The sequence below is a fragment of the Etheostoma cragini genome, chromosome 20 (assembly GCF_013103735.1).
Source record: "Etheostoma cragini isolate CJK2018 chromosome 20, CSU_Ecrag_1.0, whole genome shotgun sequence".
In the NCBI taxonomy this organism is placed as follows: domain Eukaryota; kingdom Metazoa; phylum Chordata; class Actinopteri; order Perciformes; family Percidae; genus Etheostoma; species Etheostoma cragini.
The window spans coordinates 13909241-13923196 of NC_048426.1; the positions used below are offsets into that span (position 1 = coordinate 13909241).

Below are 13956 nucleotides of genomic sequence, written 5' to 3' on the forward strand. Positions count from 1 at the left end.
TTATCATATAATGATAAGTTTGCCTTGATCACATAATATAGGCTGTATCCTCCTCATTTAAGGTTCAGACTGGTGTTTTTGATAACTACAGGACTAATAGACAAAACTGACAAGAAAACAGGAAGGATTATAATCACATGACATCATAAATATCAAGTAGAGTGGGTTCATTTCCAGTTACACGCGAGATTTGCCTATTAGTCGAAACTGTGGTGTTTTTTTTCGAAAAGAGGCTAACATGATGAAACTGTCAATCTCTGAAATCCATTTTGGACGTTATTCAAGATTACATTTTTATCTGAGTGACTGCAGATTATTGTCCACAGAGAGGTGTGCTAAAGATGGATTATCCACTTGTGGAAGCAGCCTGCCAGTCACACACGCTCTTACATCTGTGGGTGTTTTTTCACTTGTTTGGGGCCAAAGATGGGATAGCAGCAGAAATGACACCAAAACCTCTCATCCTCAGATTACCATGGTTAGTGATCCACATATGTGGATAAAAATAAGGTCACGTTCATTATAAATGCATTTGAAAGGGATGCACTACAGGCTAATTTTCTTTAACCCCAAATGTTTAAGTTTAAACTATAATTCAAAGAGTGGCAAAGGTGATTTATTGATATGTAAACAGCAAAATAAATAAAATGTTTACAGAAAGTCAATTATCGCCATGTCAAAAAAACCAAAGGCACTTGAATTGCCCTATGTTCGGACTTTTTCATACATGAACATCTGCATACACTTGCATATTTAATGATATGATGCCCTAAAATGTGACCAAAACGCCGTCGAGGCTGTCAAATCTGTTCACCTTTCACCATCTCTTCTGGACACTACATGGGTGGAGGTTTATTACTATTTGGAAATCTGGAAAATAACAAGTGTGAGGAAAAAGTCATAGTGCGTTCTTTTTTTATTATTATTATTATATTATGTTTGTATTATCTTTTAAACAGATCTCTCACATTTTAAAGAAGCATAATCATATCTCTTATATTTTGTATTGACTAACCTGCTGTCTTGCTCCTGGCTGGGATATGTGACTAGGACTCTGTTCCCATCATGAAGGAGACCTGTGGTTGGCAGGTTGCTTCCTGTTCTTCGAATGTGTCTAAAGGGAATGTCAGCTTGGCAGCTACGAACAGCGTTACCAGGCTTGTGCTTCTTGTCTGAATTGGGAATTTATAGAGAGCAAGAATACGGAGTGTCAAACCAGTGGTCAACTTAATACACAGTATATCATTATACTAGAAAGTACATCATTATTACAATTTAGAACTTAAACAACAGACTGTTTGTGTTCATCTAAAGCTTGTTGTTATGCACATTCATATTTATCAAGAAACAAATGAGCCTCAAGATTAGAAATGTCATACGCTTATAAGTGTAATGAGATTGGGCCTCGTCCACGTTACTTAGCAGGATATCATGCCCAGGCAAAAGGTTCTGTAGTCCTCCAGTCATAGTCATTCCTCTTATTGGGGTGTTTCGAGGCATGAGGGGTAACAGTCCCGGTAGGTTTATTTCAGTGGTAGGAAGAGAAGATCCAGGGCATTGGGAGCATTGCTTTAAGAGACATATTAAATAGGAAGCATTAGAAAGACAGAAGTAATTAATTTTACTTTCAATGTCTCTAACCTACTGACATTTGCATCCAAACCCTGTAACAGTTTCTCTTTTCTCTACCTTCCTATAACCACTACTGCCACTGCAGTGTGTCCACACCTTGGTGATTGGATGGCTTATTTTTCCACATATATAAGCAACTTACAGGAGAATAATAATTACTACTCATCAATGTTCAAATTCAAACAAAAGCAGAGGCCCATGCATAAATTGACAGTGACAACCCGAGATGGCAGTTTGGAGAGTCAATAGAGGAAGGTCTGAGTTTCTGTTTTCAATGAGAAAACCCAGGATTTCTGCTCTGTCATTTCCACATCTATGATTAACAAGCAGAGGGGGTTGTGTTGACCTGGCTAATAGGGGGTAAATCCACTGGTGCATTATCGGCCAGGCACATTTCATTTAATCAGCAGGATGATGCCAGCAGGCTTAGGCTGCATTTAATTCAGAGCTGCAGGAGAATTACTGCCTTGGTCTCTCATCACATGAACATTAAATCAGTCAGACTGAAAGAGTTTGATCCAAGCTTTTTGCTGGCTGCGGTTAGGTTGTTGACATTTAGATTGTTCAGTTGGACTGCATTTTACCTGATAAGGCCGATTATAAGCTTTTTACACAGACAAGGTTTTAGTTCATACAAAGAGGGAAGTAGAGTGAGAGAGTGTTGGAATGAAAGATTACTTTCCTGCAAACTGATCTTATTCCTAATCCTACAAACATGTCATAAACCGAGGTCACATGTCCTTCCAACTCTCTCCTTAACACAAATGTCCCATCTTGAAGGTATAAATTGTGTTTTAAAACCTTCTCCACATTACCAGGACTATAAGGTATGGTGGGATGAATGCTGAAGCTATATTTTATTTATTTTGTTGTCCTTAAATTAGTTAAATTGAAACAAAAAAAATGCAATACTACAAATACTGTTACTACTGGTGTCCTCAATGGTAGCTACAACCCTGTATGTATGTGTGTGAGTGTTTCTGTGTGAGTATGCACATTGTGTGCAGCCCTCACTGATGGATCAGCAGTGAGGAGTTCTGCCTTGGTCTTTTCCTCCAGGGTGACCATCACTCCGTCCAGGACCTGTAACTGGGACAGGCGGAGCACTACTGCTTGCCTGTGGAGAGAATTTTTGGCCACCTGGAAGAAAGAAAAGAACTTGTTTGATAAAACAACAAAATAATTGATTTTGAGTCCAGCAATTTTAACTGTGATGCAACAGTGAAGCCTGCCCTGATACATCTGGGATAAATATGATGCTGTGTGGGTCCCATAGTTATCACGTTCCCAACAACCATTCCAGTGACCCAGCTGACAGCAGCAGATAGCTCCCAGCTGAGGGCTGAGCTTACAAACTCAGCCTATCCAGTCACAGAACTTAAGGCTCCTATAGGACCCTGCTGCTGTGATTTAGTTGTGAGTGTTTGCCAATGGATGTCCAGTGGAGAGGAGGAGACAGACGTTGGCTCAGGGACATGGGTGAGGTAGCAATCTCATGCTGTCAACAACAGGAGGTATTGTCTCCAGGGTGGCTGTTGGCCTCTACCCCCTGGCAGGATTACCCCCCCTATGGGAAGAGAAGGGGGATGGGGTCCAGCAGTATAGAGGCTACTACAGCTGAGCATTGCCCCATGGACGAAAGGGAGGCCCTGGGCTGCAGGCTCTGCTCAGGCCTGATCCATGAGCTCCAGATGGGTGATGTAACCGGGCCAATAGCGCCCTGCCATTTGTACAACGGATTTGTCTCTGATGCCGGCCAGTTTGAGGCACAGCAGATGGCCCATCATGTAATCGCTTAATTTGGAACCAAAGAGTTACACTGGATAGTGTTGTGGATTGTGCAAGTGAGAAATTTAGCCTTTGAGCATGATTTTGATAATGTGTTAGCAAGTAAAAGAGTTTAAAGTGTCCTGTGACTGACAGCTGATGGATTTACTTCACTGGGCAAAGTTTGTAAAAGGAAAACAAACTTGGATAATATTTTTCACATCACCTTGATCACTTTGAGTTTAATCCACAAGCACTTGTAACACTTACAGGATTGCCAACTACAGAGAGCTCCGTCAGCGAAGGAAGAACTTCTAGTTTTTCTAGCTCTGTGATGTCCTAGAAAAAAAGAAACAAGAAACAAAAGATTATACTAAATTATGTTGTAACCACTATCCCCTCATTTCACTCTTCTTTCCCACTGGTTGTAGCCTACTGTGTGTTGATAACGGAGATATGTACATCAGAGCTGAACCTTCCATAATTTTGGTGTAGGGAGGATAGAACCAGCTGATGGGAGAGATTACATGTGTGAGCTCTCATTAATCTCATGAGAGTTTGGCCACGCAACAGGGCACGGGGTGTTTTCTCTCATTCCCAGGTTTACGGTTGCACTTGGACGTGATTCAAAGACGCCCCCACTGTGAGAACTGTTGCACTGGGAGGATTGCTGTATTTAATGTCGCAATTGAATGCATGGAAACATTAAGGATGTGAAGGAACTGTGCATCAACACATGCACAGCAAATCACTTGGGGAGAAGCAGATGCAGACTGAGAAATTGATTACACATTGTCCTGATTGTTCCCTTCTATCTTCATACACACGGCCCTGACCTTCAATCAATCTTGATTCTCCTTAATGTTACCCCTCGCATGCCACAGTGGGGGGGTAATGACTGATGATTACCATGCTTGATGTCTAGCTTTGCAAATGCAGGAAAAAGTAATACAGCTGCACGTGGAATAAAATACATTCTTAAACATCTGACACATTTTTTTTATATAAACCAATCAGTAAAATATGGTGGTAAATCAAAAAGTTCACAGAAGCTTCCTGTGACCTTGGTGGTCACCTCAGGAAATCACTGTTTAGCAATTCTAATGAAAATCTGAATATTTAGTTTTATTAAAATTCAGAATATAAACAATAAAATATCCAGCGTGTGAGGAGACTACTGCTACTAGGGGGAGATATACCTGCAGCTTGTTCGTGCCAAGAAAGAGCTTTCGGAGCTCAGTCAAAGGATATAGATGGTTGAGCTCCCGGATCCGGTTTTCGGCTATGTGCAGTTCTAGCAGGACATTCTGGGCTATGAAAGAGTTATCGCCCAGAGCTTTGATCCGGTTCCTGTCTAACACAAGCTCTCTGAGCTGGTGAAGCCCCTCCAATCCTTCCACCTGGCTTATCTCATTACCTAGGGAGAGAAAAAGCCTCATCAAAACAATTGAAATATATCTCAAACAATAGTCTACTATTTCTATAGACAAAATAAGAGAGTATATTGAACACCCTAAACAATATAAAAGGCAGCATTTAAAAGCAACATAAACATGTGTTTGGTATTTCTTGGGTGCCCCTAGTGTAAAAGGCATAGCTATGAAAGGTTTCTAAGCAAAAAAAGGAAGAATGGACAAGTAAGGTTGGCTTTGTTGGACAAATCACCCTTAACAAAGCAAAACTCAATCAAAAGCCAACAAAAGCGGTTGAAAAGAAAGTCAGTCGTTCTTTTCTTCAGGTCTCATCTCCCACCTGGCCTATGGTCTATGGGAGACTTGGCTCTCAGTGCTTGCCTTTTCACAGGCTCTATACACTGCACTTTTATCAGGCTTTGGGAGTTAGGGGTAGCACATCAACTATACATACCTTGAAGGAAGAGTGCTTTAAGATTGGTGAGCCTGCTGAGCTGCAGATTGGTCATATTGGAGATGCCATTGTGACTCAAATGCAGCACCTCCAGGCTACCCATCAGTGGCTCCAGACTGCCAGTGGGCCCAGTTTCCCTTAAACAAAGTCACAGAATGACAGTTTGCAACCTCTGCGGTTAAATGAACATCTCTTTCTCCCTCCCGCTGCCTCATTTGACTGGTCAGACCTCACAGGGACAGACCACCTTAAGGCAATCACAGGGCAAACAAAACCATGTGCAGTCACAGCACTGGTTATGTACTGATTTCTATAAATGGAAAATGTGATTGGAAGATCATATCACAATTCCAACTGTATACTGACACATAAAATATATAAACCAAGATTTAAATGTTTATTTTATTTTAGGGATAGTGTCTTTAGACAGAATAAATATAATATTATTTTGAATGAAAATAAAACATCTTAAAACTGTGGTTGTATCTAGATTTTTTTAAGGTTTACAGCCAACTGTGACAAAAATCTGTCAAAACACAGTTCATACATTGGATGGTCAGTGCTGCCCCCTAATGGTTACTGTCTACGCATTCAGTTGAAGTTCATACTTCACACCTGGAAACCAACAATATTAAATGTAAAAAAGAAAGAAAAAAAAAGAAAAAAGAAATACATTAATTATTGCAAAAAGAATTGTATTACCCTTTGCCTTTGGACAGGCTCTGTTGGCCGTAACCACTGGAGTGAACCTTGCTGTACAGTATCTGTCTGTTTGTCAGAGGAGCCTGTGTCTTCTGTCTGGGCAAGATGGACTCAATGTGGTTGTAGTTTAGACACAGAGCCTGTAAAGAAGACACAGGAAATAACTTATTTGCCCACAGCTCAGGTGCATTTCAAGCCACCCTGCTGTTTTTTGATATTTAGTGTAATTTTTACTTTGATGTTGGGCAGATAAATGAGGCCTGAGAAAGAGGTTAGGTTGTTGTGGTCTAAGTTGACACTGCGCAGGCTACAGAACAGGTCTGCTGGAGTCAGGTCAACCATCCTGTGGGGGAAAAACCCATTTAATTAGCCCTTTCCAAGTAATTAAATCACTATAATCATGCAAATGTGTTGTGTTTAACTGCCTTTATGGCCAGGCTATTACCTAATGGAGCAGGACTGCAGAGTGAGGTAGGTGATGTCCGAGAAGTTTGTGTGGCCGAGCTTCTCTGCTACCATGTCAGGTGTTAGTCTTCCTCCAAACACATCCTTTGCACTTTCACATTCAGTTACCTCCTAGAGAAAACAATAGCAAATCCAAAACACTAGATATCATTATGTCATCATCGCTACAATAACTGGAAGGTTTGACTGGTTGCCGTTGTAGGTACATACCACAGCAATGCCATCCAGAGCTTTTAGAGAGGGTAGGTGGAACACCACATAAATCCGATAGTTTTCCAGTTTCTCCACTAAAGGATTCCCATAAAGATCCAGAATAATGAGGTTTGTCAATCCCTGTAAAGAAAGAGGAGCAAATGAGCTCCGACAACACGCATGGAAAACGGTGGGGAAATCTGAAATCTACTGTCCTTATTTCTCTCCTGCTTGCCTTCAGATAGTAGATGTCTCGTGAGGAAGAAATTTGGTTGCTGCCGATGTAGAGCTCAAGAAGGGACCGAACTCTTTGGATGCCATGCAAGGAATTAATACAGTTGTTCTCCATAGACAGAAAGGTCAGATTGGGCAGCTGATCTAGGACTGAAGCATCCAGACTAGACAACTGATTCCAATTTACACTCAGTTTATTTAGGCAATGCAGTTTTGATAGGCCTGAAGAAACAGATAGCAAAGACAGAAACAGAAATAAGGATGGATACCGTGCTGTGGGTTGGAGTACAGTATAAGACTCGAATAAGAAGCAACCTATTTTTTTTAGGAATATCATAATGCTGTATTTCCAACTTCATCGTCAAGTTGATTCTGTGACTAACCATTAAGTGTGCTTATGCTGTTGTTATTAAGGGAAAGCTCCTCCAGCTTCAAGCAGCTGTCCAGACCCTCCACTTTAGAAATGTCATTATTATTAAAGGACGCCCAGCGAAGGTTGACCAGCTTATTCAGATTGATCAGTTTGGAAATCCTCTGGCTGTCTAGGTTCAGGGCAGTGATCTGGGAAATATTTAGGGCCAAAAACACAACAAAATGTTTAAATTATTAGTAGTTGTTAAACATGTATTACAACTTAAATTTACAACTGCCACAGTATCAACATCTTGCAGCCTGGTCATTCCCTAAAGGAAGCATTTTCCTAAAAATAAATAAAAATAAAATAAAAATAAATAAATCACAAATGCACTTTTAGAAATCACACCTTTGGTGAGAAATCTGCATGCCTCTAGCTCACCTTTGCAGTCCAGTCTAGCTCCAGCTCACGGTAGAGGCCCCATGGTGCAGGGCTGAGAAGACATAGGAGCTGGGCTGTTGACAGCAGGCTGAGACTGCGAGGTCGCTCACTATTGGTACGCGAGCAAGCCTGAAGAGATGCCTGCAAGCAGAGCGTCAACAGGTCTGACAGAATTACAGTACATCTTAAAATGCACATACTCACTGCATCTTTCCTTCTTTTTTCACGCAAAAAATCAACATTGAAAAAAAACAGCAACCAATGATATCTGCAAGACCTCAACCTGGTTAATTTTAGATCCAGCAGCCATCTGAACAGCATAAGCAGCCTCCTCCTCTGCCACCATTACATCGTCCAGGTGTGTGAGGGTAGTTAGACGACCCAGTACGATCATTCTGACTGCTTTGGGCTGGAAAAAAAGGCAACAGCTTCACTGCATAACCCCCTCATTGTTCCATGTACAGCATATTTAATTAGATTTGATCTGGTAGTAGCACACACCCTGTTCCAGGGATTGTACCGGGTGTCAAGCTTCAGCAGAGCAGGTGTGTGTTTTCTCAGCACTGCCGTATCCTCTCTGGCATTGGTTAACTTGTTCCAGCGCAGGTCGAGCTGTCTGAGCTGTCCTAATCTCCTCAGCCCATCTAGGGTCACTAGGCGATTATAGCTAGCGTCCAAAAACTCAAGGTTGGGCTGTTATTTAGGTAATAGAGACAATAGATGTTACAAGCCTCCACTCTATACTATGGTCCACTACACCATCTCTCCGTATTATGTGCCACCCCACTAGCCAAATTCATTCATTTTTAGAGGCAAGTTACTATGAAAAGGCTGTTTTCAAAGATTTGGAGGAACACTTGATGCTGAAGGAGCTTACCAACTCAATTGCGGAAATGCAAAGCGGCAAGGCCCCCAGACCAGGCGGCTACCCCATTGAATTTTACAAAACATTTTCTTCCCAGCTAGCTCCTCTTCTCGTTGAAATATTTGAACATTCCCTGGATCAAGGGGCCTTGCCACAAAAGCTCACAGAGGCTAATTTTACGCTTTTATTAAAGCCAGGTAAAGATACTACAGTGTGTAGCTCCTATCGTCCAACGACGCTTTTGTAAAATCCAATGTCGCGGCATCCTCTGAGATTCCTGAGGTGGTGATTTCCTTGGGATGCGGAGAAGGTATTTGACTGAGTTGAGTGGCCATATTTGTTTTCGGTATTGGAAGATTTTGGATTTGGACCAAAACTTGTATCATGGTTTAGCTTGTTATGTGCCTCACCTAAAGCATCGGTAATGACTAATAAACTATGTTTCAAGTCCTTCCCTCTGTCAAGGGCTACATTGTAGGGTTGTTCTCTTAGCCCACTGGTTTTTGCTTTGGCTGTTGAACCACTCTCTATCATATTGAAAACCTCACAAAACTAATGAAATCTACAGAGGAAGTATGGAACATAGAGTGTCTTTGTACGCGGACAACTTATTGCTCTACATTTTGGACCCTATGCCATGCGCCTCTGACATTGTGAAAATGCTGGATCAATGTTGTAGTTTTTCCAGGTTGTAAATTAAAATGTTCAAAAAGTGAATGTTTCCTGGTCAATAATCCATCCCTTACAAGTCAGCCTTTTCCCTTCTTTCTTTCTAGGTTAGGATTGAAATATTTTGGAATCAATGTTACCCGTAATCTATGTGGTCTTTATAACAAAAATGTTATCCTCGACCCTTGATGAACAACCTTAAATCTGACTCCCAGAAGTGGAGTCTATTAAATCTGTCTCTGACAGGCAAAATTGCATGTTTTAAAATGAACGTACTGCCCAAATGTTTATATCTGTTTCAGAGAATCCCTGTCTTCCTTTCAAAATCTTTTTTTTTTAGATCTGTCCACAATCTGATATCCTCATTTTTATGGGGCAACAAATACCCCTGGGTTTGTAACTGCTCCATCAAAGGCATAGGGCAAAGGGGGGACTTGCCCTGCCTAACTTCATGTATTTTTACTGGACGGCAAACCTACAAAAAATTGTTTATTGGAGACAGGTCCCAAATGTTTACTGGAGCCAATTGGAAGAATATGCATTATTCTAAGGTGAGGCTTTCCATGATCTAACCTTACGTAAATGACTTATGTGATTTTTTTCTCAAAGAAAAGGGCAGACCTGTCCCACATGTTTTGGTCCTGTAACAAGCTGAACACTTTTTGGATTACGGTATTCCAGACCTTGTCATAGGCATTTGTCAGAGCTATCCAGCCTAATGCTGAAATGGCTATATTTGGTGTTCAAGGGGAAGGTACACAAATGACAAGTGGACCAAAATATGTGTTTGCCTTTGCAACTGTTCTTGCACGGAGAAGGATTTTGTTAGAGTGGAAATCGGAACATTCACCCAAAGTCTCAGCTTAGATGAACAACCTGATGCTATTTCTAAAGTTAGAAAAGAATTAAATATTCCAGTGAGGAGAGGGTCAATCCACAAATTCCACAAGAAATGGGATGGTTTGGTGTTTTATTTTAAAAGGCTCAAGACTCTTTTCCAAAAATTAAGTAGGAACTGCATCCTCCATAACTAACCCTGCTCCATTCTTTAAGCTTTCAGCATACTGGAGTGTTATGATAAGAGCTGATGGCAAATTAGCCTATATACTTCCACAGACATATTTTATTTGTACCTCTAACAAAATATTTTTTATATACTATATATTTTTTATATTGTTACTTTATTTTAATACATATTTTTATTTTAGTTTTTTTATTTACTTAAGCTTCTACTTGGTACAATACCCTGTAGTATGTCGGGAATAAGTAAAATTATAAGTAACTTTTTTAAAATCTTTTTCTTTCCTGTATAACTATTATTTGCATAGTATGCAGGGGGTGGCGGGAGCAAACATTTGCTGTCAAATGTCTGTAGGCAATTGCTGTTCTTTTTTTTTTTTTTAAAGCTGCTTTCTAATGACTTCAGACTGAAGTCAGCTGTTTAGTTTAACCTTAATAATAGTAAAATATTTTCTATTGTCACTTTTACCATGTGGGAAATGTCTTCCAGGTGTGTGAACTCATTGAAGCTGATGGTAAGATGCCGCAGACCTGTGAGGCGGGAAACCTCCTTTATTTTACTCAGACTGTTGCCATGAAGGTTCAGCACCTAGAGGTTCAATAGATTGACAATTATTGTGAGTGTATGAAATGGCTTCAAAACTCAAGTTGCCATTTGAATACTTACAGTGATTTGACTGAGGACATTGGCTCTGGCCACATTAAGCAGAATTGTGTCATCCAAGCTCAACAACTTGGGCTGTGGTTTCAGCACAGGTTCCATGTTGAGGACTTCGCTGTCTAGGATGATATCGTTGGACAGAGTGCCATCTCTGCCTGTGCTGTTTGGTTGTTCTTTATCCTAGAAACAGCATGACAATCCAGAAAAGAAGTTTTATCTTTAAAATCTAAAATCATGGGGCGGCCTTTAGCTCCCCCAGAGTTCAGCAGCTTCCCCTGAGTTTGAATCCGACCTGTGGCCCTTTGCTGCATGTCATCCCCTCTCTTTCTCTTCCCCTTTCCTGTCTATCCTCTCTCTCTCGGTATTTATATATATATATCTCAGATGTGTAACAGTAAGACAGGTTTCCCTTTGAAGAGAAAAAAACTAAAGCATTTTGAGGTAGAACAGAACTGGACCAGGAATTACTAATGACACTTGTAGAATACAACAATACCAAAATAAATGAATTACTTACCCTTGTGATGTATTCAAAATAAATGATGTACTCAGGTATGACAAGCTCATGGTCAAACACAAACCACTGTCTTCGTCTGGGAGTGCACACAGGACCAGCGTGTGTTTTGGTGAAGCGAGAGCTCTCTGAATAAAAACACACACAGACATGCAATGCAATTTAACAAATTCTGACTGAAATTTTTTAGTTTTATATGAAACCTTCATTTAGATGATACCTTCACTTATTGCAGTTCTGTGCTTAGTGTCCACATTGCGATATACAGAGCAGGCTCTGGGATATCTGCTTCTGTCCAACGGGTCTCCCCCTTGGATGGGAGTGCTGTGGCCCACAAACACTTTGGAAACAATAATCTGACCTACAGGCGAAAAACATTAGCATTTTAAAAGAAAAAAAAAAAAAGTAAACTAAGTGGAATATAATGCTATGAGCAAAACTAATTTACCATGCCTGAAAGGGATTGTGTCCGTACTGTGCTTGGAATTACCTTGCCTGACCTGGCAGAGTGTGTATTCAATTCTGGGCTGTTCAGTCACACTCAGGCTATTGGATAAAGGTATAGCACCTTCTCCTTCTGAGACCTACCTCAAAGTTAACATAGTAAACCAGAAGTCAGCATGATTTAGAGTTAATGTGAAAACAACATAAGCAATTACAGATCCTGTTCTGTTGTATAGCACTCATGTCTAGTTCACATCTAGGTTATAATTTCACACTTCACTTTTCCCTCCTATTATTCATTGCATTCTGCTTAATAAACAAACATTTATAGAAATTCATTTTTGCAAATTTGATGTTTATTGTGTTACGTACACAAAGTGGTGAAGGGATTAATCCATAATTCACCATCTTAAATTTTTCTCTCAATGTGTGGAGGAATCAACTCTGGGTGACTGCTGTGGGGATGTGGACAGAAGCACACACACCTTATACTGTTCAGCTGTTTTGAAGCCTTCCTCTAGAATGCACAAAATGTCCTCCTTGCTATTTTTTTTAGGGTCAGCTATGTAGAACAAGTGCTCCAGCCGACGTCTGTAATTCCTGCTTGAAAAGTTTAAATTGGATGGATGGTCCTAAAAAAAAAACTCAATTATTATCACATTTCACTACAGTGTGGTGTAACTTACTGTGAAGACATAGACTCTTCGCTGGTTTGAAGGGTGTGAAGTTTGTCCTCAAAGCGAAGCCTCAAAGCACTGTTGTGGATGCGGACAACTCTGTTGATCTTAATGCCAGCGATGCTGGGAACCTTAAAGTCTGATTGAGAGAACCGGGAGTGCAGGAGGTCGCAACAGGAAGTAAACCTGTTGGGTACATAGTATAAAAAACTATGAGTTGAGGGATGTATGCTTTTGATGTTTCCTCTGTAAATCTAAACTTCATGATGATTTTAATGTTATTTAATAATACCAAGTACTTACCAAGGATCTGTGGAGCAGCCTTCTTCCAAACGAATATTTCCAACACTTTCTAGCTCCATCAACAGAAACTTGACAGTGTCTTCTCCTGTGTTAGTGGCTTGCATCAATTCCTGCACATACCAAGCTTCAACCCTGAATACAGTAAAAGGAACCATATTTTTCCCCATTAGGACAGTTTCTTTAGTTCAGACACTTGAATGTAGAAAATAAAGAGTGTGCTGTACAGCATGAGGCGGAATTCTAGCACTGTAACATTTTCTTTGTATTGTATTTAAATATACAGACTCATTCAGCCTCCTTGTCCATTGCACCAGTCTCTCCCTCAGTGCTTCAATCTTGCTGAGTATTTTGTGCTCCATGGCAAGATCGCGACTGATCTCAGTGGTTGGGTCACTTCTGTAGGCTGAACCTTCAACCAGGTGGGTCGAGCCGTCCTCCAATGTGCAGGCAGACTTCTTACAACTAGCCGGCACCTTGGAGAGCTCACGTTCAAGCTATGTATACATCCAAATGAAAATGATTTCATACTTGTGTGTAATAACAGCAATCTGAACCTGGAGATTACAGCTAAATAAATGTTCTCATTAGATCTGCTAAAATGATTTAAAATAATGTTTCAAGGATTGTACATACACTCTTGAGGGCATGATTGAGTGTTTTGATGCATTCTTCAGGCAACTGTAACATAGTTTTCTTCCTCTCTGTCAGACTGAGCCGGATCTCTGCCAGGTTCCTCTGAGCAGTGTGTACACGCATGTTGTAGTACATCCTTTTCTTCATTACTGTTGACTTAAAGGGGCAAAAAGGCTAATAAAACGCATAGATGCAACAAAGGTATTACATGCTTTTTTATATAGACAGTAATTATGAAAATCTACAAAACCTTATTTTATGTTACGCAATATTTGAATAAGATTTCCAAGCATACCATATTTAATTTATGTCAAGCTATATTACAGGAAAATGTGCATATGTGATGCATGAGACATCTAGAAGTTTTAATTTATGAAACCCATTAAGAAATGATGTCTTGAATTTAAATACTTGAATTGTTTTACAAATGATTTGTAACTCCACCAAAGAATAAACAAATATGTGATGTTTTTTTACACATACACACACACACATATATATATATATATATATATA

General features: G+C 40.2%; 1 protein-coding gene and 1 long non-coding RNA gene across 3 annotated transcripts in view; both read right to left on the reverse strand.

The window, feature by feature from the left end:
• Positions 1 to 82: 82 nt before the first annotated feature.
• The window catches only part of lrrc9 (leucine rich repeat containing 9), a 17597-nt gene continuing 3723 nt past the window's right edge, over positions 83 to 13956 (reverse strand). Inside the window, exons 7-32 of one of the 2 annotated variants that reach the window (XM_034858734.1) lie at positions 13441 to 13596; positions 13093 to 13301; positions 12808 to 12939; positions 12514 to 12690; positions 12313 to 12427; positions 11832 to 11967; positions 11604 to 11744; positions 11387 to 11511; positions 10876 to 11049; positions 10678 to 10797; positions 8156 to 8347; positions 7938 to 8063; positions 7655 to 7795; positions 7242 to 7419; positions 6860 to 7080; positions 6643 to 6765; positions 6413 to 6543; positions 6202 to 6310; positions 5968 to 6107; positions 5266 to 5402; positions 4599 to 4816; positions 3670 to 3738; positions 2647 to 2772; positions 1380 to 1569; positions 1016 to 1172; positions 83 to 870 (exon numbers count right to left, since the gene is read on the reverse strand). In XM_034858734.1, the coding sequence (XP_034714625.1) occupies positions 837 to 870; positions 1016 to 1172; positions 1380 to 1569; positions 2647 to 2772; positions 3670 to 3738; positions 4599 to 4816; positions 5266 to 5402; positions 5968 to 6107; positions 6202 to 6310; positions 6413 to 6543; positions 6643 to 6765; positions 6860 to 7080; positions 7242 to 7419; positions 7655 to 7795; positions 7938 to 8063; positions 8156 to 8347; positions 10678 to 10797; positions 10876 to 11049; positions 11387 to 11511; positions 11604 to 11744; positions 11832 to 11967; positions 12313 to 12427; positions 12514 to 12690; positions 12808 to 12939; positions 13093 to 13301; positions 13441 to 13596 (3777 nt within the window). In that variant the 3' untranslated portion in view covers positions 83 to 836. Of the gene's footprint in view, positions 871 to 1015; positions 1173 to 1379; positions 1570 to 2646; positions 2773 to 3669; positions 3739 to 4598; positions 4817 to 5265; positions 5403 to 5967; positions 6108 to 6201; positions 6311 to 6412; positions 6544 to 6642; positions 6766 to 6859; positions 7081 to 7241; positions 7420 to 7654; positions 7796 to 7937; positions 8064 to 8155; positions 8348 to 10677; positions 10798 to 10875; positions 11050 to 11386; positions 11512 to 11603; positions 11745 to 11831; positions 11968 to 12312; positions 12431 to 12513; positions 12691 to 12807; positions 12940 to 13092; positions 13302 to 13440; positions 13597 to 13956 lie in introns of both variants that reach the window. The other variant, XM_034858732.1, reaches the window with a different exon arrangement.
• On the reverse strand, positions 9205 to 10100 carry LOC117936087. The gene is made up of 2 exons (XR_004654881.1): positions 9637 to 10100; positions 9205 to 9497 (listed from the first exon to the last, which is right to left on the reverse strand). It is a non-coding gene; the product is annotated as an uncharacterized LOC117936087 (long non-coding RNA).